The sequence below is a fragment of the Acomys russatus genome, chromosome 1, assembly GCF_903995435.1.
Source record: "Acomys russatus chromosome 1, mAcoRus1.1, whole genome shotgun sequence".
Lineage (NCBI taxonomy): Eukaryota > Metazoa > Chordata > Mammalia > Rodentia > Muridae > Acomys > Acomys russatus.
Window position 1 is genome coordinate 37,813,142 of NC_067137.1, and position 26,956 is coordinate 37,840,097.

A 26,956-nucleotide genomic window follows, 5' to 3' on the forward strand; every position below is an offset into this window, starting at 1 on the left:
TATAAAGAAGGAACATTACAAATGTTCCCCTATTTTTTAAAAAAGATTTATTTATTATTATGTATAAAGTGCTCTGCCCGCATGCACCCCTGCAGGCCAGAAGAGGGCACCAGACCACATTATAGATGGTTGTGAGCTACCATGTGGTTGTGGGAATTGAACTCAGGACTTCTGGAAGAGCAGTCAGTGCTCTTAACCTCTGAGCCATCTCTCCAGCCCCAATGTTCCCCTAGTTTATTATGAAGAAAGAGTCTAATGTACAGAAAATAGTAATTTGAAAGCAAAATGCTTTACAATCATTTTGAAACTACAGTTTCTACATAGGAATGTTACGATCCTTGTAAATGGCCCTCAAAATAACAGAAAGGAAATAACTGTCTGGAGCAGGCCTTGTTTCGTTAAATTGTAAATTACTGCAGCTTTCTCTTACCAGAATTAATTTACGCACATAAATGACTTTCTGATTACCCTGTATATCATCAAATACTTACTAAGTAATTTGTAGTGGTGCTCTCTTCTCCTCGGCCCATGTATTTATAAAATCGATGATCTGCTACCACCAGTAATTTACAAGTATTCTTCAAGGGGTTAGGTTCAGCTCGTCTCTTCACACGACGAACAAACTCTAATATGAATTTGTATGCACTATTAAATTAAAATTCATCAAAACAAGGAGGTTTTTTTATAGTAACACTTAGTTCTAATATTTTTCTGAAACAAACATTATTTAAAGTTTAATACCACTCAAAGTATCTTTTTGTTTTCCAGGGGATGGGTGCAGACAGGGTCTTACATCCTTGGCTGTTCTTGAACTCACTCTGCAGCCTAGGGTGACTTAACCTCTGATGCTACTGCTTCTAGTTCCAAGGACAGGGATAACAGTCAGGCCCCACCACATCTGCCCTTAATGGAGTGCTTATCTTGAATGAATAAATAAACAGTTGTTATTATTATAAATATATATATAATAAATATTGTTAATATAATAATAATAATATAAAAACTGGAAAAAGAAAAGTAAAGAGTAATATAAGGTTTAAAATGGTTGAATTTAAAAGCCAGGTAGTGGTGGTGCATGCCTTTAATCCCAGCACTCAGGAAACAGAGGCAAGTGGATCCCTGTGAGTTCGAGGCCAGCCTGGTCTACAAAGTGAGCCCAGGACAGCCAAGCCTACACAGAGAAACCCTGTTCTGAAAAACAAAAACAAAAATTGTTGACTTTAAAACCAATGGGCTTGGAATATAGGAGACCCTAGCTCAAACCTCCATGAAAGGAATGAATTTTTTATATATATTTAATACAGTAAAATAATCATTACTAGGCAATGAAACCACTGGTCATTTTCTTCTATAATTCTATGTATTAACCAAAGTAACAGTTAAAAAAAAAAAGTCAAGAAAATTATACATTAAAATTTAAGCAATACTAAACCATATATAAGGCACAGGTCTGAAATCCCAGCACTTAGGAAGCTGACGCAAGAGGATAAAGAATTGAAGACCACCATGGGCTGTTTAGTAGACCTCGTTTAAAATAATAATAATAATAATAAAAAGCAACCCTGAGTATTTGGAGGTGTCTAATTTCATCAATGTGAGGCTACACTCTTCCCAGCTCCCTGATACAAGCTTGTCTAATGTTTACCCACACTCACAAGCAAAGATATATCTATGGAGTACGTGGATATACACACATACTCATCTGAATACCTGTAAGTATATATATTTAGAAACATATCCATAGACATACTCATGCACATTGAGTTGGCTACTTTGTCAACTTGACACAAGCTAGAGAGTTATATGGAAATAGGAAACCTCATACGTCCATCAAACTGGAATGTAGGCAAGTCTGTAGGTAATTTTTTTTTTTATTAATGATTAACATAGGAGGTCCCAGCATACTGTCAGTGGCATCACCCCTGGGCAGGTGGTTTTGGGTTGTATAAAAAAGAAAGAAAGAAACAAACAAACAAACAAAGTTGGGGCAGGAAAGATGACTCAGAGGTTGGGAGCACTGGCTGCTTTTCTAGAAGACCCAGGTTCAAATCCTAACACCCGCATGGCAGCTCACACTTGTGTGTAACTCAAGTTCCAGAGGATCTGTCACCCTCACACAGACATACCTGCAGGCAAAACACCAATGCACATGAAATAATAATTTTCTTTAAATTAAAAAAAACAAAACAAAGGTAAAGCCAGGCATAGTATAGCATATGCCTCTAGTCCCAGAACTCAAGAAACAGAGACAGGTGGATCCCTAGGTTTGAGGTTAGCCTGGTCTACAAAGCAAGTTCCAGGACAGAGAAACCCCATCCTGAAAAACAAAAATAAAATAAAATAAAACACAAACATAAGGGCTGGAGCGATGGCTCAGTGGTTAAGAGCACTGGCTGCTCATTCAAAGGTCCTGAGTTCAATTCCCAGCACCCACATGGTGGCTCACAGCCATCTATAATGGGACCTAATGCCCTTTTCTGTCATCCAGGCACACATGCAATAGAGTGCTTATATACATAAACAAACCTTTAAAAAATGAAATGAACAAAAATAAAAACATAAAAATAAAAATAATGAAGACACAACACCACTCCAACAGCTTTTATCTTAAGTGACCCCAAATAGAGTCCATAACTGAGAGCCTATGCGTACTTCAAACACAACAGAGCTCTCTTGCCACCCAACTAATCTTTTACAAGCTCTAAATACCATTTTTCAAAAGTAGTATTTTGTCGTTTTTGTAGGTCTACAAGAACTTCCCTAGATCACTTCACTGTCTCTTCCCTTAGTCTCTTTTAAGATTTTTTATTTTCTAGTGGTTTCAACTATTACTTAACAGAAAAACAATTAAAGACAAAGAAAACACTAGGGTTACTTAATAATGATGCTGTTTTTACTCATTAACAAACACCCTGCTGGAAACCAGTGTGATGTGCTTCTATCATGTCTGATATACAATTTAAGTCTTACCTTCAGATGGCTCTCTGTCTATGAGCCCTTCTGGAACCAACTTTTCACTATCTGCTTTTAAATAACCACACACTCTTGGAGATTGCAAACGTGAAATATCCTTGATATCTTCAGACTTATAAACTAACATTCTTTTATCTTTAGTATCATTAACAAACCTCCAAAGTGGCTAAAAAAAAAAAAAAAAGGAAAAACAGATGATGAAATAGAAAAAAAGGAGAGAGAGAGAGAGAACTTCTAACATAAAATAACATTCTCATAACACTCTTTCTTCTTGGGTATTGTTGTTTCTTAGAGAATAAATTATTTGTTTTATCTTATAGTTTCTACACTGCAAATAAGTTCACAATTATTCACTATTTTATACATAATTCTGTACAAGCTAGTAAACAAGAAAAAAAAGTCCATCCTTTCCATAAAGCCATTTTAAATATTTCTGTAATTCCTACTCTATTCCTGTGTTGTTACAGATGGTCGTGCAGCAGTGACATCAGGTGACACCCTTTGTAAATGGTGTTTGCACTCCATTTACCTTTAACATTCAGGCACTCAGCATCTTTTCCCATGGCAGATTTTACAAACAGCAAAAATTTTTGCAAGAGATAACTTAAAACTCCTAACAATATGCTTAAACCTTCTACTGGTTTCAGAGAAAGCAGGCCTTTGTTTTAATTCATGATTTTAGCCCCCAGCGTCATAGAAACAATGATGCTGGAAGAGTCTGCATTCATTACATGGCGAGGCCATAGTAAAGACAACTCACACACCCTGAAAGGGACACAGTCAAAAGGGCTGTTTCCATTTTTAAAAAGCAAAGTGTTCTGTAAATATGTAAATATACTGGTCTCAGCTGTGAAGAATGTAAAACAGAATTTTGTACATAAAGTTACATGTACAGGAACAATGAGTGAGTAAGACACACTTCAGACCCATGAGGACATCTATAATCAGACACATGCTAGTGGGGCTGCAGAGAAATAAAGGCTCACCCAGCTGCTGAGAATGCTGACGCCCTAACATAGGCAAAACAGCCCTGACAGAGCCACACGGGAAGGCTCAACCTCAAAAAGAAATGAAGTGACACAACAATGGAAGCCTCATGAGAGTGGCCACCCAGACCACACTAGTTAAATATACACACCCAAAGTGTGTTCAAGGCTGTTCATGCCAGAAACTTCTATTTCACTGAATTAAAACACAATAATTCATTAACAGAGGACTGACTAAACAACAGTCTACCAGGAAGCCTTAACAACAACAACAAAAACAAAAACCAAAAAAACCAAAAAGACCCTTCATTTAGATCCTTATTTATTAATCTAAAAAGATATGCATAATTATATTGGTAAGTGAAAATATATCATGACAAACTATGTATTTTGTGAACCATTTGCAGGAAGAACAGTACAGAGAGCCACACCTGGTGGCCTATCAATAGTAAAGTGTCCTAGGTCTCCCTTTGTTGCTCAAACTGGCCCAGAGCTCACTATGTAGCCCAGGCTGGCCTTGAGCTTATAGTACTCCTCCTGCCTCTGCCTTCCTAAGTGTTAAGCAGAGAACTCATGGCAATCTTCCTGCTGGAGCCTCCCAAGTGGGATTGCAGGTATGACCCACTGTACTTAATTAGCCTTAGCATCTTAAAACAACCAAGAAACTCTGTAAAAATCAGAGGCAAGGTGCTGAGAGAAAGATAACTTCAAAGGAAGGCAGACAGGAAAAGAGGCACAAGATCAGGAGTTCAAGGCCAACCTTAGCTACATAGCCAGCTAGAGGCCAGTATGGGCTTTAAGAGGCCCTCTCTCAAACTCCTGGCCCCCAATAGAACCCTCTACATGTAGACTTACCTCTATGTTATATTCTGCCCCATCTGTGTTGATTCTTACGGTAACATCATCGTCCCCTATGTGGGCTAGAACCCTAGAGTCAGGCTCACCTTGAGGAAAAAAAAAAGAAGGTGTTTTTATTATCAAAAATAATTGTTTCTTGGGCTAGAGGGATGGCTCAGAGGTTAAGGGCACTGTCTGTTCTTCCAAAGGTCCTGAGTTCAATGCCCAGCAACCACATGGTGGCTCACAACCATCTATAATGAGATCTAGTGCCCTCTTCTGGTGTATATGCAAGTGGAACACTGTATACATAATAATAAATAAATAAATATATTTTTTAAAGTATTTGTTTCAGAGCCAGCAAAATGGATCCGCAGGTTTAACAGCCCTTGTCACCTCAAGCCTGATGACCTCAACTAGATCCCTGGAACCCACACATGGAAAGTACCAATTCCCATAGGTTACCTTCTGACCTCCATTTGTGCCATGGAATGCATACACATATACCAATATGTAAATGCAAGAGAAAGATTACCAAATAATAACCTATTCACTGTTGACAATAAAGAAATCAGATAAGCCCTTCATCATCTTGGCCTGTACCGGGGTAGACTGAGAGCTCTGCAAACAAGAAACACAGGCCTGGAAAAAGCCAGAACCTCAGTCTTCTCAAGAGGAGAAACAGGTCAGAAAACATGACACCTACCCACTTCCCTCTGTATAATTTAACATAAATTTGTTGAGGAAAGAAGCAAGAGTCTATAATTTCTGCTGTCAGAAAGCTGAGCAGGAGGACTGTTAGGAGTGCCAGTCAGCATAAGCTACCTAATGAGACTCTGTCTCAAAAATAACTAAGGAAAGTTACTGGGCATGGTGGCATGCACCTTAGCCCTCTGGGAGGTAGGCAAGCAGACCTCTGAGTTTGAGGCCAGCCTGGTCTACAGAATGAGTTCCGGGACAGCCAGGATTATACAAAGAAACCCTGTCTCAAAAATAAGAAGAAAAATAAAATAATAACAACTAAGGAAAACAGGAAGCACAATTTAGAATATGTCAAGAGTAATCTGGAGCTTTCCATGTCATTATCTTTTTCTTATTGCAGAAAAAAGTAAAAAGCAAACCTAGGCAGGTGTGATGCTTCACTCTGTGGAGACTGATGTGGGAAAGAGCAACAGTGCACTTGAGACCAGTTTGGGCTATGTTAAGGGGGCGGGGGGGAGAAAGCTAACTAAACAACACGCTAAAAACACCTATTTCCCCCATTAGAATGTTCCTGCTCCCAAACTTACATAGCTCATATAAAAACATGTAGTATACTATGACCTCTTTCTTTACCCATCCACCAAAATGAAAAAGAAAAAAATACTTTGTAATTAGGCTAAAGCCAGAGAGACCTATGGTGGTCTGTTCAAAGTCTAGCTACTAGCTAGCTCTTGAGAGGTGAATGGACTATGTGGATTCTAACTTCATCAAGGGATTGATCCACTGATGAACTGATAACTGAGTGAACTAATTAGAGGTGGAATCTACTTGGAAAAAGTAGGTCATGGGAGAATACCTTTAAAAGACGTGTCTCGTCCCTTTGCCCCTCTCTTTTCTCCATGTTTCCTGGCAACTGTGAGGTGAGCCACAAGCTTCTTTCTGCCACCATGATGGTCCATCCTACCTCAGATCCAAAGCATCATGAACCAACCTCGTAAGCCATGCACCGACGTAAATCCTTTCTCTTTGTTTATGTCAAGTACTCCACCACACAAAAGTGACAAGCATAAAACACAACAGCCCAAAGCACTGCAAAATGCAAGCTCCATACTAACCAACCACGTGTCCACTGAAGAAGTCCTGCCATTTTACACTGTACTCGCTTTCTTCTTTGCCATCCACCACCACAACTCTGAAGTTTTGTGCAAAGCGTTCAGTACTTGATGTCAGGTATAATTTAAAATGCCTGCAAAGAGAGTGCATTCAGAGTTTAAAGATACAAAATAGAGATCTAATTTTTACTTCACTTTCTTAGATTTAGAAGAGATGAGATGAACAAATCTCTACTCAAGTTATAACTAGTAACCTTTTAAAAGAATTATAACATGTGCTCACTTTGGCAACATATACACTAACACTACAAGATTAGCACGGCCCTTGCACAGGATAATATGCAAATTTGTGAAGCATTCTGTATTTTTCTCTCAGGAAAAAAAATTTTTTTTCCATTATTCTGATTCTGTGTGTGGCATGTGTACATATGAGTATGTGTTTGTCACACACACACACACACACACACACACACACACACACACACACACACACACACACACACTCAGGAAGGCCAGAAAAGTGTGTTGTATCTCTTGAAGCTGGAGTTACTAGTGGTTGGGAGTTGGCCAACATGGGTGCTGGGAAACTCCAGTCTCCTGCAAAACCAGCAAGCGCTTTAACCGCCAAGTCATCTTTCCAGACCCACAGCAGCTCATGACTTACTAGGTACATATAGCATTATTTCTCAAATGGACTATTTGGTTTAGTTGTAAAACCTTACCAGAACAAAAGAAACAAATTTTAAAATAGGGCACGGGGGTTAGTAAGACAGCTCACAGGTAAAGGTGCTTGCTCCCAAGCCCGACAACCTGAGCTCAATCTGTGGGGCCTACAGGATGGAAACAGAAAACTAACTCCCTCAAGCTGACTTCTTACCAACATATGTGTGCCATGGCCCATGGCAAATGTGCCCACATACACAGACATTCAAAAAGAAACAAAGAAACTATGAAGAGGACCTCTGATTGCTTGAGAGTTCTCCCTGACTTTTCTTGTAGCACTGAGACCCACCTGAGAGGACTGGAATGGAGGCTGTTTTGTATAGCACTGCAAGAACACAAGGGCAGTTTGCAGCCATGTCATAGTGGTTTCTCTTCAGCATAGCTCCTCTCTGGTGTCACCAAACATTCCCTACCTCCATTCTGAAGGCTTTTTGCGCTTCAGCCACTTGCTGTCTAATTTTTAAAGAGTAAGATTATTCCCGGCATTTCTAAATATTATGTAATCTATTTTTGCCAAAAATACTGTTAAATTTAGTTAATCCGTGTATCCTGGTTTAAAGAATGTAATTAAAAAAAATAAACTGTCATATTCTGTATAGTCAAGGATGGAAGGATGGAAGGAAGGGAGGGAGAGAGAGATCATTAGCTAATGCTTGGGAAATAAGGGTAAAAGTTTAGGCATTTATCTTTCCTGGAAAATGATTAATAAGGAAACACGCGTGGACAGTTGGAGGCTGAAGTCAGGTGTCCTGCTTATCTCAGACTATGCTATATGGCAATAATCACATTGATGTGCTCTTAAGATAATCTGTATATGATCTCCACGTCATAAAAGTAGAGACATTTACACACTCAAGTTACAGAGCTAGTAAACTGTGAAATTCAACAATGGACTTGATTGTTCAAAAACCAAGGGATTTGTATTCCACGGCTTCTAGCAATCAAACTGGTATCCTAGGGAAGAACTCTTACTACTGTGTACAATTACTAAAATGCTGCTTCTGTATTTAAAGTACCTGTGCTTTTTTTTCTCCTCAATAGAACCTACCTTGAAAACTACATAATTACTACTGGGGAAATAGATACAAAGGTTCTAAATGCAGATATTAAAATACATTCATTCCAGTTCTTTATATGGTTTAATACTTTAAATCATGTTCATTTTAAAATAAAAACTAGGCATAGTGAGTCAGACTTTGTCAGTATTTACAGAGACCTTTTCTTTTTCTTTTTCTTTTCTTTTTCTTTTCTTTTTTTTTTTTTTTTTTTTTGTTTTTCAAGACATGGCTTCTCTGTGTAGCCTTGGCTGTCCTGGACTAGCTTTGTAGACTAGATTGGCCTTGAACTCACCGTGATCCACCTGCCTCTGCCTCCCAAGTGCTGGGATTAAAAGTGTGCACTACCACGTCCAGCTTTATAGAGACCTTTCAATGTGCCCACTAATACTCAACCAAGGAAAAGCAAGATATGCTATTCATCTCAACCATAGGAACAAATTTTGTCAGCAATGGTGTTGAAAATATGAAATGTTATTCCCTGTGGGTCTGCATAAATCTTTCAATTGCCAGGAAAAAATCCAGACTGGGACTGTCTCCGGAGCAACAAGTATTTTTAACTTTTTGAGCATACAAGGTAATTTTAGTTTTGCTTATATATTTTTTGATGGTCAGAGAGAAACACAATACACCATTTCATAAAATCTTGGCTCATTTCCTCTGCTATCCAAAAACATGTCCTCCTACACTACACATTATCATTAATGTTCTTTCCACTTTGGCTATAATGGAACTTTGAGAAGAAAAGCACCCCTATTACAAATGCCCTATTCAGGGTTAAAGCTCCACATGGACTGTAATAGTGTCTCTAATGTTCTTCCTAGGAAAGTCCCAGGAACTGCATTCTGGGTTTTCTACTTCAAGATCTGCTGTCATGACTGGGTAGTCTGGCTCAGTGGAGAGAGCATTTGTCATACCAATGTGAGGACCAATTTAAAACAAAAGTGGAAGGTAAGGGCTGCTGCCCAAGATGGTCCTTTGATCTCCACACACCTACAGCACCGTGTATCCACACTCATACACATGAACACACACACACAATTTTTATAAAAACCAAATCTTGGTGTATGGTAAAAATAAGGCCTAGTAATGATAAAATTTGCTTTAAAAATTTTCTGATGTTAGCTAAGCAGGGTGGCCCACACCTGTAATTCCAGCACTCGGGAAGTAGAGACAGGGGGATCTCTCTGAGTTCGAAGCCAGCCTGGTCTACAGAGTGAGCTCCAGGACAACCAGGACTACCCAAAGAAACCCTGTCTCGGAACCACCCCCCAAAATTATGATCTTAGCGTCGAGTTTAATAAACCTCCAGACAGCATGTCAGTTAAACCGTTTTTGCAGCTTTTTCATTATTTAGAATAGGTATTTATTTATTTGTATCAATGAGGAAACAAAACTCAGAAGGCAAAGTTTAAACAAGTTTCCTTTTTCATAAACCACTACTCATTACGCAATCACTTCATTATTCATTCCATGGTTTTCAACCTCTAATAGTCACATCCAAATCTAATGCAGGCTGATTTAAGCTCTTTTGTTTTCCACTGCTATTTAAGATGAAAATCTTAGCCTGGAGGTGGTAGCGTAGGCCTTTAATCCCAGCCCGCGACATGGGCTGCCCTGGAACTCCATGATGGCCCTGACCTCACACAGATCCCCCTGCCTCTACCTCCCAGTGCTGGAGTTAAAGGAGTGCACAGCTTATACGAATATTTTCCTAATGAACTAATGAATGTCATTTTGCACCACAAGAGAGAAATGTGCACACCCACAGAAGTAGCTGCCCTATCACAGGTAATGACTCCATAGGCTGCCTCAAATTTATGGAAAGAAAGTGCAGTTTCAGTTCTTCTATACCTCCTCCCTTGCTCCTACATACTAAAATCACTTTACTACATTGATTTATTCAGTGTGTGTGTATGTGTGGGCACACGCCAGCTGCAGTGCACACGTGGAGGCTCTCTGGCCTACCAAGGGTGGAGCTCAGGTTGTTAGCAGGCACCCTCACACTGAGCCATGTCCCTTCCCGCTCACTCTTCACCAAACTTCCCACCAGTGCTGCAGAAATACCTTAATTCTGGAGCCCTATCTGTGCACAAACAGCTTTCTATTGTGGGCACATAACCTAATTTCCATGAGCCAGAGGCATGTGCCTTCAAAAAGGAAACAACTACGAAGACAATGGTGAGAATTAGAGATAAGTTATGTCAGGTGCCTGGATAACAATACACTTAGTTTTGACACTTGGTTTGAAGCTAGCTAGTCAATATTATACGAAATGTAATCACTACTGTACTATCTGTACATAAATTCTAAAAGTTACTTTAAAATAACATAGAGATATGGCAATAACTAGAAAAATACTATTAAAAACTTCTTACAAAAACATCAGTAACATGCTAATAACTGACCAATTCCTTAATGCCCAAGCAACACTACAATGTAGTAGTCAAAAGAACAAACTCAATAGAAAAAAAAATGGGGAAAGCCTGTGAAAGCCTAATTCACAGAAAGGAACGAAAATGATGCTCCATTTCAATTGAAATGTAATTAAAAACAACTCTAAAATATTTGCCCTTGGAGAAAATGAAAGCTATATGGTAGCAAAAACCTAGTGCTCTAGGCTGGGGACATAGCACAAGGACCTGGGTTCCCCAGTACCACACAGAGGCACATCCTAGCACCAGAGTTGGCAGAAGGTGTCTGCAAGTTCAAGGCCAGTGTGGTCCAGCCCAGCCAGGACCACACAGCAAGACCTTGTCTCAAGGTAAATAAATAAATAATCTGTTTAAATTTAAAATACTATTTTTTTCAGGGAGTAGTGACAAGACAAATTTTGGACATGTTCATATCAGATGGAAAGGTATTCTGTGATTGGCTGAACTCATCAACATAGTGAGGGAATGCTAGCTATGCATATACATTTTAGTCTATGTACAAAAACTACGCACTGACGGGGTATCCAGACGTTTAGTGGGCAAAGAAAGGCTCTTGTTGCCAAGCCTGATGGTCCTAATTTGATCCCTGGGACCCACATAGTGGAAGGTAAGAACCAATTTCTACAAACTTGTCTCTGATCTCTATACATGTGCTGCAGCATAAATGTCCCTACCACCAATAAATGTTTTTTTAAAATCTTACTGTACTAAAATGTTTTAGAAGCTTACAAACCAAGAAACTTTTCTGGATATGGGAAACTTAGAAAATGAAAACTTACTATACTCCCTGAAGGTTTTGTTTGTTTTGTTCGTGGTGGTGGCAGTAGGGGCCCTGGGGATAAAACACAGGGTCTCGTGTGTGCTAGACAAGCACTCTACAACCTGACTACATCCCTGCTGCTCTGTGACAATTTGGTTTTTTAATCAAATGCATGTATTACTAAAACAGGCACTTAGGAATCTTTTGTGCTTCAACTGGGCCCACAAGGAAAGCAAGATTTCATGAGATATATGGCCACCTTCACCAGTCGAGATGAGAATAATCCAGGAGGGTGAGGCTACACCCAAGCATCATCCAGTAAGGCTCAGAGTAATGGCAACTGATAAGGACTTCTTTGGACCATCCCCAAAGAACAAGAACTGAGACAATGCCAGGGAGAGCCACACCTCAGCCAGAACTGCTTAATCATAAGGATCTCTTTCCCATGACCCAATTTTGTTCTCTGCTTAGATTTAAACCTCAATCAATGCTGGACCCTAGAAGATGAACTTGAGGCTCCTTGGACCCCCCAACCAAAAAAAAAAAAAAAAAAAAAAAAAAAACATTGGTAAGGCTACTTGTGTTTATTTTTATTTGAATATATCTTATTCGGTTAGTTTGAAAAAAAAAAAAAGAAAGAAAAAACGGCTCACTTATATTCTCCTACTGGTTTTTTAACTAAGTTCTTATGTATGTATATTGGCATCTGGTGGGGCTGCTGAGAATTGAACTGGATGCCTCCCTGTAAGAGCAGTCAGTCCTCTCAACCAGAGCCATCTGTCCAATCCCATTTTATTGCTTTTTAACTGTCATGAGGACCCACTGTTAGTTCAGATCCAGCACCCACATCGAGTGGCTCACCAGATTCTGTAACTCCAGTTCTAATGGATCACTCTTCTGGCTTCCTCAAGCATACACACTTCCTTCACTAGCACACACCCATGCATATATATTCACACAGACATAAGCATAAATAGTAAAAATAAAGAATTATTTTAAAAAATAGGTGCTCAAGAGATAGCTCAACAGTTAAGAATACTGGCTGCTCTTCCCATAGGTCCCAGGCTGGATGCCTGGCACCTACATCATAGCTCATGAAACTCTCTAACTCCAGTCCCAGGGAATTCAATGCCCTCTTCCGGCCTCTGAAGGCACCAAGCACACATGGGGTATACAGATGCGCAAAACATTCATACACAAAACAAAGAATAAAAAATTTTGAAAATATAAACATTCAGTTAATAAAACTGTTAGAATTGTATAAACATTGTTACCATCACTAAAAAAAAAAATTGTTTGTTTGTTTGGCTTGGTTTGGTTTTTCAAGACAGGGTTTCTCTGTGTAGCTCTGGCTGTCCTGGACTCACTCTGTAGACCAGGATGGCCTGGATCTCACAGAGATCCGCCTGCTTCTGCCTCCTGAGTGCTGGGACTAAAGGTGTGCGCCACAAGTGCCCTTGGCCCAGCCCAGTAATACTCTTAGGGTACTCATTTCCTTTAAAATATTGATAAAGAATTTAAAATACTTTATTAAAATATGGACTTTAGGCATTACACAATGTTAGAATCACACATGAATTGTATTTACATCAAGTACAAATCTTTAAAAAGTAATTTCTTAAGATTTCTATAAATATCCCTTTTTATTGCTTTTGCCACCCCCACATTGCCCCAATATTATTCTACATATAGTTCTAATTACCTTTTCAAAGCTGAAAAAGTTAGTAGTGTTTCTAAGTGTGTCGCAGACTGCAGATCCCTTTTTCTTATGGAGTGCTGCTGGATATTAGATAGAGAGAGGATATCGTAGTCTGAGAGCAAAGAATCAAGCTTCTCTGAAATAAAGGTAAAAAAAATTAGTGGCTGCATAGATAGCTCAGTTGTTTAAGAGCATTAGCTGCTCAGTCATGAGGCCCTGAATTCAGATCACAGCACCCACATCAGACAATTCAAAAATACCTAGTAACTCCAGCTCCATGGGATCTAAAGCCTCTGTGGGCACCCATATGCACAATCACACAGATACAATTTTTAAAATGTATTTTTTTATTGGATTATGGAGGCTAAAGCAGTGGCTCAGCAGTGAAGAGAACTTGCTGATTTTCCAGAAGACTTGGATTCAAATTCCAGCGCTCACATGGCAGCTTACTACTATCTGTAACTGCAACTCCAAGGAAGGGAATTGAAGGCCCTCCTCTGATGTTCATGGGCACCATCATGTACCTGATACACACACATACATGTAAAATATTCATAGAGTAAAGGTAAATAAACCTTTAAAATATAAATGAAGGCTGCCAGAGGCTGCAGAACTGGATCAGCAGTTAAAGCACTTGTTTCTGCGCTCACATGGCAGCTCACAGCCATCCATACAGCAAGTGCCAGGGAATCGAACACCCTACTGGCACAAAACACACACAAAGTACATATACATACATATAGGCAAAGCACTCATATACATAAAAAATGAGTAAGCAAAGCATTTTAAAGGTAATTAGCACTGAAGTCTACTAGTCAACTGTGCCAGAAAATAAGCTCAAGTGCTCAAATGCCCAGAACAACAAATCACTCACATATTCTTTAAAAACAACAACAACAGCAACAGCAACTGAACCTGGACTTAATGGAGATCTAAGTTCAGATTCTTAGTACATAAAAGGTTCAGATGCTGCCAAGGCAAATAACTAGAGAAGGAAGCGAAGCCACACCTAGAAAGCTAGATCCCTGCAGAACAAATGACCCAGCTTCTGCGGGAAGCAGGGAGGGGCAAGGAGGTAACAGACTTACTACACAAACAGCTACACTGTAGGAATCGCTCTGATCATGGCAACCAAGCTAGCATGGGAGCATGCTTAAACATCCAGGGAACTAAGCATGGACTCAAGTTAGATACTAACAATCTGGTGTCTCTAAAGACTACCATATACATGAGACTTTAAAGGTAAAAGGCACTTTATCACACATGTTTATATAAAGTGTCCAAGATAAAAGAAGCCGACCCAACGTTTTCACTGTCACACTGAGCAGTCAATCTCTTATCAGTGGACAGGAAATAGGAAAGAGTAAGGAATGTATGTATTAACAGCCTAAGAACCCCAAACCAGGAAAGCAAGCATCTGCACAAAGTCCCAAACCTCAGCCTGAGTTCCAGACCAGTTTGGGCTTGTCAGCAAGACTCAGTCTCCATGGGACTCTAGGTTAGAGAAATATAGGAGATGGGGAAATAAAAGGATCCAGAGGGTCCTAGAAACCTGCAAGAAGAACATCGTGATGAGTGAATCAGGGCCTGGGGGGGGGGGCGGGGTCTGCGGGTCTGCTCAAACTGTTGCACTAACTAAGGGCAATACAGGTAGTAAATATCAAACCCCTACTCTGATCTAGCCAATGGTCAGGATATTTTCCACAGTTATGTGGAGAGCAGGGACTGACTCTGACATGAACTCTGGTGCCCCATATTTGACCACCTCCTCTGGGTGGGGAGGCCTGATGGCACTCAAAGAAAGAATAAGCAGGCTACCAAAATGAGACTTGATAGCCTATGACCATATAGTAGAGGAGGAGGACTCCCTCAGTCATAAAGGGGAGGGGAACAGGGTGAAAACAGGAGGGAAGGAGGAACGGGAGGATACAAGTGATGGGATAACAATTGAGTTGTAATCTTAATAAATTAATTAAATAATTTAAAAAAAAAAAAGGACTCCGTCTCCAAATGGAGAGCTGGTAGTTGCATCACTACCACTGTCACCCCAACAGCTCCATCAGTGTCTACCAGTAGGTGCAGGGAGAGGGAATTGATCGATTCTCCAGACAGAAACCAATATCAACTGCTTTACCAGACCAAGTCACCACCCAAGAAAACAAAGATGCACTGTTCTCAGCTCAGAAAATACACAAGCGAGATTCAAAACCGGAGCTACTATAATAAAGTATATGACATTCCTCTCCACATTTTAAGTCAACAGATTCCCTGATGCTTCCTCCAAAATAAGGACTTTTAATTTTTAAAAGTTTTTTAACTTAAAAATACTGTTTAGGGCTGGAGAGATGCTCAGTGTTTAAGAGCACTGCCTGCTCTTCCAGAGGTTCTGAGTTCAATTCCCAGCAACCACATGGTGGCTCACAACCATCTATAATGTGACAATAAATAAAACAAATCTTAAAAAAAAATACTTTTGGGGGCTGGAGAGATGGCTCAGAGGTTAAGAGCACTGGCTGCTCTTCCAGAGGTCCTGAGTTCGATTTCTAGCAACCACATGGTAGCTCATAGCCATCTATAATGAGATGTGGTGCCCTCTTCTGGTGTGCAGGCAAACATGCAGGTAGAACACTGTATATGTAATATATAATAAATAAATAAATCTTTTTTAAAAAGTACTCTAGTCAGGGCTGGAGAGATGGCTCAGTGGTTAAGAGCACTGCCTGCTCTTCCAAAGGACTTGGGTTCAATTCCCAGCACCCACATGGCAGCTCACAACTGTCTGTAACTCCAAGATTTGACACCCTCACACCAACACACATAAATTAAAATTAAATAATACATTAAAAAAAAAAAAGGACTCTAGTCTCTTTTGAAACTGTCTAAAAGGGGACTGGAGAAATGACTCAATATTTAAGAGGGTCTTGCAGAGGACCCAGGTTCTGTTCCCAGAACCCATGTAGTGATTCATAACTGTATGTCACTCCAGTTCAAGGGGATCTGACACCCTCTCCTGGCCTCCCCAGATAGCAGGCTACAGTTTATGTGCATACGTATATGCAAACACTCATACACATAAAATAAAAATAATAACTGTCTAAAATATATGAGCTAGTACTTTCCTTTCCTTTCAATAATCATGGCATTCCAATCATTTCAATGGACCTAGATAGAATTCCTCAGAACAGCAGCAGCCTGTACTGTATATCGTTTTGTTTTTGTCTTTTGAGACAGGGTTTCTCTGTATAGACTTGGCTATCCTGGACTCACTTTATAGACCAGGCTAGCCTTGAACCTGCAACGATCCACCTGCCTCTGTCTCCCTGAGTGCTGGAATTAAAGACATGTGCCACCATGCCTGGCTTTTAAACATCCAATTATTTTATGTCAACTGAAAATTAAGATTAATTATATTTGGAGACAGAAGTGTACTATGTAGCTATGCTGCCCAGGAACTCAAGGCTCCCAAGTGACTGTGAGCATTTTTGTTTGTTTATTTTGTTTGTTTATTTGTTTATGTTTCTGAAACAGGGCCTCATTGTAGCCCAAATTAGCCTCCAATTTACAACAATCCTCCCACCTCAGCCTTCCATCTGCTGGGACTAAAAACATAAGCCATCACATCCAGACACAGAATCCCCTGCAGTCCAGGGTGGCCCTGAATAGGTTGTATACTGTAGCCTAGCATGACCCTGAACTCCTGTTCCCGCTCACCTCTCAGTCCCTGGGATCACAGGCCTGCCTGTGCTATCACATCCAGCCTTGAAAATATTTTTTAGGGCTGAAGAGACAGCTCAAAGGCTAAGTGTAATAGCCGTTCTTATAGACATCTGGGGCTAAGTTCCCAGCGTCCACATGGTAGCTCACAACTGTAACTCTAATTCCTTTGGACCTGGCACCCTTTTCTGACCTCCAAGGATACCAGAAACACAAGTGGAGCACAAACTTGCATGCAGGCATAACAATCATACACATAAAATCAAAATAACTACACCTTTAATCCCAGCACTCTGGGAGGCAGAGAGGCACATGGATTGCAGTTAAGGCCACACAGAGAAACTCTGTCCCAAAAACTAATAATAATAATAGTTAATAATAATTATAATTATAATATTTTTTTAGAAACTGAATCAACTCAAGAGCATAACCCGCTAAATATCCCCAATCAGTGTGATCATCAGCTCATTCACCTGCTGCTATGCTATAAATGAGGCCCTAAATGAAGTCCAAGAGCTGAAACGCAGCAGCGATGGAACAAAGTCCTTGTCCAACTGAACTCTCATTTTAGTATGAGACACAGATATGCACAAGAAAATGTATCCAAGTCAGACCTGGATCACACACCTATAACCCAGGCATGCCACAGACTAAGACAAGAAAAGCATGGTTTCAGGACAGTGGAGGCTACATAGCAAATCTCAGGCCAGTGTGAGACATGATGCGAGGGAGAGAATAAAAGGACATAACTGAGGGAGAGAAGGGGTAAAGAAGGAAGCGGGGAATAGAGAAGGAACAGAGAATATGGGTGTGGACATTAAAACAAGATAAAAGTACTGAATAGTTTCTACAGGGTGGACAGAGAAAATCCTTGCTGTTATGTAATTCTTGAGTGATCTGAGCAAAGTAAGAGCGCAGGCACGCTGCTACCAGATGAAAGTCAATCAACATGCATTCAAGGCTCTGATGCAAAATCCACAGTTGCTATTTTGTGTTTATAAAATTTCCTTTTAAAGTCAATCCAGAGGAAGGCTGTTTCAGATCTTAATCACCTTTCTAACACATGATAGATGGTACAATCACACAGCTTCGGGCACCAATGAAAAACCAGCAAGAAACTTGCACCTTGATCAACCAACTTGTTTACCAATTCCCAAATGTCTCTACTACACTACGTCCACAGAACATCCTCAGAGTGCAATTCTCCTCCAAATGACGACAAAACAGGCTCAGAGAAAACACATTTGTCCACCATGCCAAACTCTTAACACCAATGGTGTGCCAAAGAATTGTAGATTATAAGAAAAATAAAGCCAAGCCTTAGTGCAACACAGCACTGGTTTTTAAAAGTCTATCCTGGCCAAAATCCTGAAAAGCTTTCCTGAAATGATGCTTTAGAACGCCTGTGAAATAGCCTAGCCCACCTGGAGCTGTCTACTTCACTGGTCTTTGACTTTCGAGCATTTCAAACAAACGTCCATTTCTTCCCTCTGAAGTTTAAAGCTCTCTGTATCTTTCTTAACTTTTGGTTATGACATGTCTTATCTCACAGATTAGGAAATGGCCAAAAGGAGCCATGTTTTATTCATCACAGCTTCCTCTCTCCCCCACCCACCAAGACAGGGTTTCTCTTGTAGTCCTGGCTGGTCTGGACTCACTTTGTAGACCAGGCTGGTCTCAAACTCACAGAGATCCACTTGCCTCTGCCTCCATAGTGCTGGGATTAAAGACGTGTGCCACCACACCCCACCACAGCATCCTTTTCTTACAGCATTATCTCACTGGGCCCCAGGCTGGCCTTGAGCTCCTAATCCTGCATCCATCTCCCAAAGGGAAGGCCACCACACCTGGCTCTCATAGTGTTTTACCACAAAATATTCTGCAAGGACCTTGGCCCATCAGGCTCATGTTTACAAACTACGGGAATTCTCAATGCTGAGATGAAATACAGTCCTTTGGTCTTCAACGGTCTTGATACAGGCTGGTACATGACCACGGTTTCATTTAAGATCATAATCACACCTACTGACTTAGAAACCTGACTTCCATGTTGTACTTTCAATACACGAATCGGGGAGGGCTCTTCAGACTGTGGTCCCCCTACACCAGCAGCACGAGCAGCTGGGAGCTTGTTAGAAACACAAAGAGTCAAAAATCCTCAGTGTGGGGTTCAGCAATTTATGCTGCCTTTCAGGTAACTCTCATGTGAATTCAAGTCTGAAAAGCACTGAACAAGTCTGGCAGCGTTAGGGCTCCTACCAGTAATCTTACTTACTGAAAGCTGAGGCAAGAGGATAGCTGGAGTTCAAGGCTACCATAGGCAACAAGGAAAGACACCAGCCCTCAAAGGCCTCCTTGCCCCAAATCATTAATCAGAAGAAAAAAAAAAAAAAATGAAAGAGGAGAGAGAAAACCACTTAAGCTAAAGTAAGCAAACAGCTAAAAATAATGCTTCCAGCTGGAGACAAGCATCTCATACATAAGCAAGCCTGTGGGGACACTCAACATAGGGTCCTTTTTGCACTCTACCTTAAATTTATAGTAAGGCATAGTAGGCACCTGGTTCCTTTTACAGGTAATACTCATATGTTTAATATCCAGCTCACTGTTTTTATATCCATTATATCACTTTTTTAAGAAATATCCATTCACCTTTTATTCAGCCTTGCACTGCTTTTAAAAACAAGAACCAGAAACAAGGTAGGCTAATCTGGAAAACAGATAAACTGTGGAACTTCCAAAGAGCATGAGGGAACCACCCACCATTTAAAAGCCTGTTCACAGCAGGTTTTTAAGAACGTGCAGAATACTTATCTACAAAGTTAAGGAAAAGGAAGGTTTCAAAAGCTATTCATATCCCAGTATCTTAACTATGGGGCTAGAAGAAAAATAAGGGCAAGATAGCAACACTGTTAGTTATTTTGAGTGGACTGTCTATAATAAGAGCCTTTTAAATGTAGCTTCCTAACATACTTTAAAATAGCTGTGTTTCCATTGCAATTATATTCTTTTAATAACTGGATATTACAAATTAGATATCCTGGAGCCATTACAAAACAACTCAATAAAAAACAGGTCCCTCTTGGAAGGCAAACTCGAGCCACCTACAGCTCCTAATACTGCCTTCTTAGCAAGTGCCCCTGAGATCCACCCTCAACTTCTCATTGCAGTTCACTTCCAGAACTTTAGCCCTTGGTGGACACAATTCTCCTACAACCTTTACAACAGAATTTCTCTCTCATTTCTACCAACTCTCTCAATAAAGAAATAGAGACTGGTGCCTGGCATTGTGATGCACACCTTAATCCCAGTACTCTGGAGGCCAGCCTGGTTTACTATAGTGAGTTCCAGGTCAGCCAGCAATACACATTGAGAACCTGTCACAAAAAAAAAAAGTATAACTCAGCGGAATTTATTTATCTAGGTTTTTGAGATAGGGTTTCTCTGTGTAGCCTTGGCTATCCTGGACTCACTTTGTAGACCAGGCTAGCCTCGAACTCACAGAGATCTGCCTGCCTCTCCCTCCACCGAGTGCTGGGAGTTTTGCATCCAGCTTAGGAATTTCTTTCTTTCTTTCTTTTCTTTTCTTTTTTTTTTTTTTTTTTTTTTTTTTTTTTTTTGGTATTTTGAAACAGGATCTCTCTGTATAGCCTTGGCTGTCCTGCACTCACTTTGTAGACCAGGCTGGCCTCAAATTCATGGTGATCCATCTGCCTCTGCCTCCTGAGTGCTGGGATTACAAGCATGCCTCACCATGCCAGGCAGAATTTCTTACAGTATCATTTATTGCTGTCAGTACTCAATAAGATACCTTGAGATCCTCGTTTGCTCAGCACCTGGTCACGGACTCTTTAAAAATTCCACAGTAGTTGCCCATTCTATTCTGTAAATGATAACAGCCACCAAATGAGACAGCTGTTAGCTAGCTAGAAACACAACTTAGAAAATGAGCCCATTTAAAAGGTCAGATGGAGAATGTTCTAAGGCCCCACTATGCTGCTCTTCTCTGCCAAGTGCTATAGTGTAGTTCCCACTGGCAATACCTAGTGATATTTTGCTACAGACCCTATCTTCCTTACTGCTTTTGTGTTTTCTGTATCCTCCTACCTTTGCTTCAACTTTCCTGAACACACATTCTAAACTTTTTTGCTCTTTTCAAACTAGGACTTATTTATCCAACTAATACTTATTAAGAACCTCCTGGTATTGGCAATGTGACAGAGCTTTTGAATTATTATTATTGTATTTTTTAGTACAGTGGGGAAGAACAATCACACAAAATTATCATTAAGTGTATCTTGGCGGGGGGGCAAGCAGTTATGGAAGAACACAGCAGGATTAGCATCCCTGTCTGGCAAACTAAGGATGCTTTTCCTGGCTGCAGCTAATGGATGAGGTCAGGACTGGAGAGCCGGTTCAGTGGTTAAGAGCACTAGCTGCTCTTCCAGAGGACCTGGATTTGATTCCCAGCATCCACAAGGTTGCTTACAACTGTCTGTAACCCCAGTTCTAGGAGATCTTTGACACTACATGTACATTACAAACAGACATACATGTGGGCAAAAAAACACATAATTTTTTTTTTTTAGGGATGATGCAGTAGCAGCTAAGAGAAGGCACATCACACACTGCAGAAGTGAGAGGGCAACTCAGCTAAGCTGCACTGTAGAACATCACAGCAAACATACGGCATGAGGCCACGATGGCCGCTGTGGTGGCACAAGCCATTATTTAGTCCTAGCACTCAAACCGCAGAGGCAGACAGATCTCTGAGTTCAAGGCCAGCTTGGTCTACATAGTGAGTTACCGACTGACCAGGACTACAGACCGAGACCCTCTCTAAAACAAAAACAAACAAAAAAGACCTATGATTTATGATGAGACTGGAGAGGCAGATGGAGGTCAGTTGATGAACATGGAATGAAATCTTAAGGATTTTAGACTTTGGGTAAGGGCACTGTTAAGTAGAAATCTCAATGAACTTTAGTGTGGTACAAACAAGATTGGAATCTGAGAAATCAGTAGGTAAGTTTCTGAAAGAACAAAGTGGGTATCACTAAAAGACTCCTGGGAATCTGGCTTCACTACCTATGTAGACATTTATGTATGTATATAGTATATATGTACACACACACACACACACACACACACACACACACACACACACAGACAAGCCAAACAGTGATTTTAGGCAAGAACAGAGAAAACCAAGTTATCCTATGAGTCTCAAACTGAAGCCAGTGGTAAAGCAGCTTATACTTTATTCCTTATGAATTTCTCAAGGAAGAAAAGAAAGCTGGACCATTAAACAACAAATTGGTTCTCCTGGTGTCAGTGTGATGGTGCCTACAGGAGATCTGATGACTTTTCACCTCACCCTTCTCTTATACATGAATTGCTGTCTCAAGTAAGTTTTTTACAGCCATTGAATTTAGTGAATTCATCTCAAGTATAACCAAGTTTCTCCCATCAAACTCATAATCAGCACTTTTAAGTTGAATCTAATTTTTTAAAGTTTAAAAATTATGTCTACATTTTTGTGTGTATCTATGCATATATATATGCACAAGTATAGTTATATATAATGTATCATGTGTGAGGAAAATATAAATAAAGTGTTAAGAAGAAGGGTCTAAAATATCTATGGATCTTCTATATTATTTCATTTTTTTAACAGAATAACTTTTTCCTAGAATATAGTCTCTAAGTGTAAATACAAGCCCCTGGCATATGCAAGCCTCAGCTACAAATGAAACTCTTATCCCAACAACAACAACAAACAGTGGCCTAGATTGGGCCACTGTTTACTATGCCTGTTCTGAAGACTCAAGGTCAGCACTCCCAGAATACACAAGCAGAGCAGGGACGCATGCAATCTGGCCAGTCTGTGCAGGAAGCCCTGGGAATAGGTGAATTCCTCCTTGGGCCAAAGGCATGAGTGAAGAAAAGCAGTGCTCTCTACTGGGCCAGGGAACCAGAACTTTACAACAGCAATCAGCGGCTTCACCTAATTCTCTATAGGGAGTGCTTACCAGGCTGAGATGAGGCTAGCCTAGGTGTCAAGACTAGCAAGTCCTGTAACCAGCAGCTGCTCAGCCTTAATCAGTCAGCAGAGTCCTGGTGAACCCCTGAAAAAAGCCAGGGCCATGGAGTTCTGAGGTACACTGGTGCAAACTCAAGTGAGACAATGGGACAGCTTCAATAACACTGTTTTCATACTCTCTTTTATTTTGGAGGGGAGGCTGTTGAAATAGGGCTTCTCTGCATAGCCTTGGCTATCCTAGAACTCACTCTGTAGACCAGGCTGGCCTTGAACTCTGAGATTCGATTGCCTCTGCCTGGGATTAAAGGTGTGTTCTATCACCACCTACCTCATGCTCATTCTTCTAAACAAAAACAGATGACAGATAATTTTGGACATACTACATTAATTGCTTTTTTTAATATGGAGGTGTGAATATCAGCCAGATATGAGTGGGGCTTCACGGAAGAAGACAAGGTCAGAGATGCATATTCAGCAGTTAGGAGAACATAATCAAAGAGCAAGTGGAACCAGAGCACTGGCCGAGACTCTTCAGAATCTGCAATTCCTGTTGGTGGAGCACAGACAAAGAGGAAGGTGGGGAAGGTGCCTTCTTAGCTGGTTTTAGGGCAGAGAGGCAAAGCAGCAACCTTTCTTTCACCTCTCTACCACAGTGAAGACCATCCTGTCGCTCCTTCCCTACCACCGTAGTTAACACTCTCTTCAGACTATGCTTCCACTCAAATACAGGTGCTATCTTCCACAACACAGATGCTGACGAATCCACAGTCAACGGCACTCGCACGTGGAGGCCTTTCACACGTAACATTCCGGAAAATCATTTGAAAGCCACGAGGACTTCTCCAATTTCCCCATCATTGTCTATTCTTCGTTCTGTCATAGAAATAGTTCGTCTCTCTGACTACTCCTGCAAAACAGAGTTACCTTAAACCTCCCTTGAAGCAGCTTGTGCTAAGTATTTGGATTTCATAGGATGGCAGCTTATAAATAGCAACTTCAGCATGAAGAGGCCAAGCATCTAACTCCTGAGTACCATGGTGCTGCTGATAATGAGCTTTGAAATGGGGCTTGAACTCAGAACCCTGCACGTAAATGCTAGGCAAGCACTGTACTTATGTCACCCCAGATATTTTCTAACTGGATAGAAAAAAAAAATGGGTCTCAGAAGATGGAAGTGAGGAACACAGGCCTTGTGGGCATCTGAAGAGGAGTTTTTGTTTGTTTGTTTAGCAGTTTTCACGGCAGTTTGCTGCTTAACTCTACCCTACTATTACACTTGGTTATTCAAGAGCAACAACTGGTTTCATAGTTTTAAGAACATAGGGTTTTTTTCTTTTCATTAACTTACTTGGTTCTGTAGTTAGACCATAAATGTACTAAACATCAATTAGGTATATAATTTTCTGAAGGGCAAAAAGTACACAATAAACAGAAACTTAGCTTTTAGGGTATTCTGTGGATCACCAAAAATTACTTCAGGAACTGTTATGAATTGCATAATTTCGGAAAGTTATGAGTCACATGAGCTTAGTCATGACATCACAGTGAAGTTTTAGCTGGGTGTATAAGTCTCACTTTGATTTCAAAACTGCTTTTCCTTTGTGTTACTTTTAATAAAAGAGGATGTGGTGGGTGGAAGGGGTGTAAAGTAGGTCATGGATTTTGTGTCTGAAACATTTTGAAACTTACCTTGAGGTTATCAGCACAATACATACGCACAACAGTACTTGCCATAGACACGTCCTAATGCACTGAATGTGGTTTAGATGTGTCTGTTTAGATCTCAGCTTACATCGCTGAGAATCAATCTAGAAATAATGTAGTTTTCCTCCACACTGTATGAGTCCCTAAGATTCACGCTTTTCTCTCCACCCGTGGACAAGAGAATGGTAACAAGTTGTGTGGGAATGGTACAAAAGTCATTTACTGTCTCCAATGCAAGCTTATTAATAGCATCCTTAAAATGAAGCATGTCCCCAGGCTCTGTTATCAGCACTGAAAACGTTTCCCTCGGTCTGTATTTCAGCACTTTCTAACGTGCTCCTTTTCGGTTCTTTAATCTTGTCACATAGGTAATCCATTTTAAAATGCAAACACACACACAAAAAAAGTCATTTGGATAAGGACATGCAATACATTCAATGTGTATACCAGTCAATTACAGCCTCTGTTCACTAAATAAGATGAAAGCACAAGGCTAAAAAAAAAAACAAAAAACAAAAAACAAAACCAACTAACACAAGCCTGGGAGTGATGGTGCAAGGCAATCCAGCCCTTGGGAGGCCAAGGCAGACAGCTCTCTGTGAGTTTGAGGCCAGCCTGGTTTACACAGCAAGTTCCAGGCCAAGCCTGTCTCAAAACAGAGGTAAAGAAAACTCAGTGGGTTTCGATCTGAATAATAAAATACTAGAAGGACAAGATCAAGATCGGTACTCACACAATGAGGAATACTGGTTCACACTTTGTTACTGATTAACTGAAGTGTCTTAGATTTGCAGGCTAAAGGATCTTAAGGCATCTGGTAAGTTCCCTATCACCAAAACTGTTTCCCACTTTGTTAATGATTAACTGTAGCGTCTTAGCCACTTTTGCATGCGAAAGGATCCTAAGGTACCTGGTGAGTCACCTATCACCAAACTTCACACCTCTAATGCATGCCTGTCCTTACGATAGCTCTAAAAAAAGATCTAAGTAGGAACCCTCTAGTTTCTAGGCTGTTTAAACTGTTAAACTGTTTAAGCGGGTCAGCCCTGGTAATTTGTTTTAAATTGCAAGGATAGCATTCACAGTGGCAAGCTAATTCAAGAGCTGGCTTAGGAAGTCTGAGCCTCACTCTCTCCGCCAAGCATCTCTTCAAAACAAGAAAGTTCTTAGGATGATCTTGAAATCCAACTCCAAGATTCCAAATCCAGTCAGAAAATGCAAACGAAACTACTTCGTGTCGCCGCCTTTCAACCAGATTACTGCATTAAGTACCTCCTACATAAGAAATTCAAGTTCGACTTTGAGAGCCAAGTGGTGTAGAGCTTTGGGCCCCTCCTTTCTTTCAGGGTCTTGCTTTTATCAGAAACACCTAACACCTTAGATCCGCTTGTTAGCAAGCAAAGGACCTCGACCGTATCTCACACTCCACACGCGAACCATCCGCATGCCTGCACCTCTTTTCTAAACACATTCCAGAACTACAAACCTAGGAGAACTGACCTCTCGCAGGCCCTTTGAGGGGGCCCTTTGAGAGACCCCTCCAGGATGTCCCTCCATACAGAGAGACTAGCCCACCTCTTTCCTCTCGCTACACACCAGGAGCCACACCCCCTTCCCACACTGAAAACTTCGGGGCTCACCTCTGTAGCCCTGTACCCCGCCCCCAGCGCCCCGGTGCGTCCCTCCAAGCGCTCTAGGGCCAGCTAAGCCAGTTTGCTCCCCGGCTTTGCTTCTCCGGCTCTTACCAAGTCGCGGGTGGGAGGCAGAGCCTGGCTCCTCCGGAGGTCGGGGCGCCAGGACTAAAGGCACCAAAATGGTCAGGAAGAGGAGACGCTGCTTCATGTTCCCGTCCCCCACTTCTCTGGGCAACCTTCCCCTGAAGAGAGTTCGGGAAAGTGCTCACATTGGGAAACCGAGGTGATCCTCCCAGCACGGCCCTACAAACTTTTCCCTCCCGCGCCGCCTACAGGGAAGTCTCAAGAGCGAGGCTCAAGGCCCCGGAAATACAGGCGGTGCTCTAAGAGAGCGGCTCAGCCGGCTTCCGGCCACAGTCGCTGACACTCCTCCCCTCCCTCGTTGTCTCCCCCCCCCCCCCCGCACACTGCCCATAGCCGGAAGAGATCGCCGCATAGCATTGTGGGAGGCGTGGCTCGCCCCGCCTCGACGCCATCTTGTGGTTTCTGTTCCTTCCTGGTCCCTCTAGGTCGTGGCTG

General features: G+C 41.1%; 1 protein-coding gene across 2 annotated transcripts in view; it reads right to left on the reverse strand.

Moving 5' to 3' along the window:
- Nucleotides 1–26,781, reverse strand: part of Adam17 (ADAM metallopeptidase domain 17) — a 44,971-nt gene extending 18,190 nt beyond the window's left edge. The window contains exons 1-6 of one of the 2 annotated variants that reach the window (XM_051143916.1): nucleotides 26,489–26,781; nucleotides 13,286–13,418; nucleotides 6,614–6,744; nucleotides 4,815–4,903; nucleotides 2,971–3,139; nucleotides 492–625 (exon numbers count right to left, since the gene is read on the reverse strand). In XM_051143916.1, the coding sequence (XP_050999873.1) occupies nucleotides 492–625; nucleotides 2,971–3,139; nucleotides 4,815–4,903; nucleotides 6,614–6,744; nucleotides 13,286–13,418; nucleotides 26,489–26,585 (753 nt within the window). In that variant the 5' untranslated portion in view covers nucleotides 26,586–26,781. Of the gene's footprint in view, nucleotides 1–491; nucleotides 646–2,970; nucleotides 3,140–4,814; nucleotides 4,904–6,613; nucleotides 6,745–13,285; nucleotides 13,419–26,488 lie in introns of those variants that run through there. The other variant, XM_051143924.1, reaches the window with a different exon arrangement.
- Between the last annotated feature and the right edge of the window lie 175 nt (nucleotides 26,782–26,956).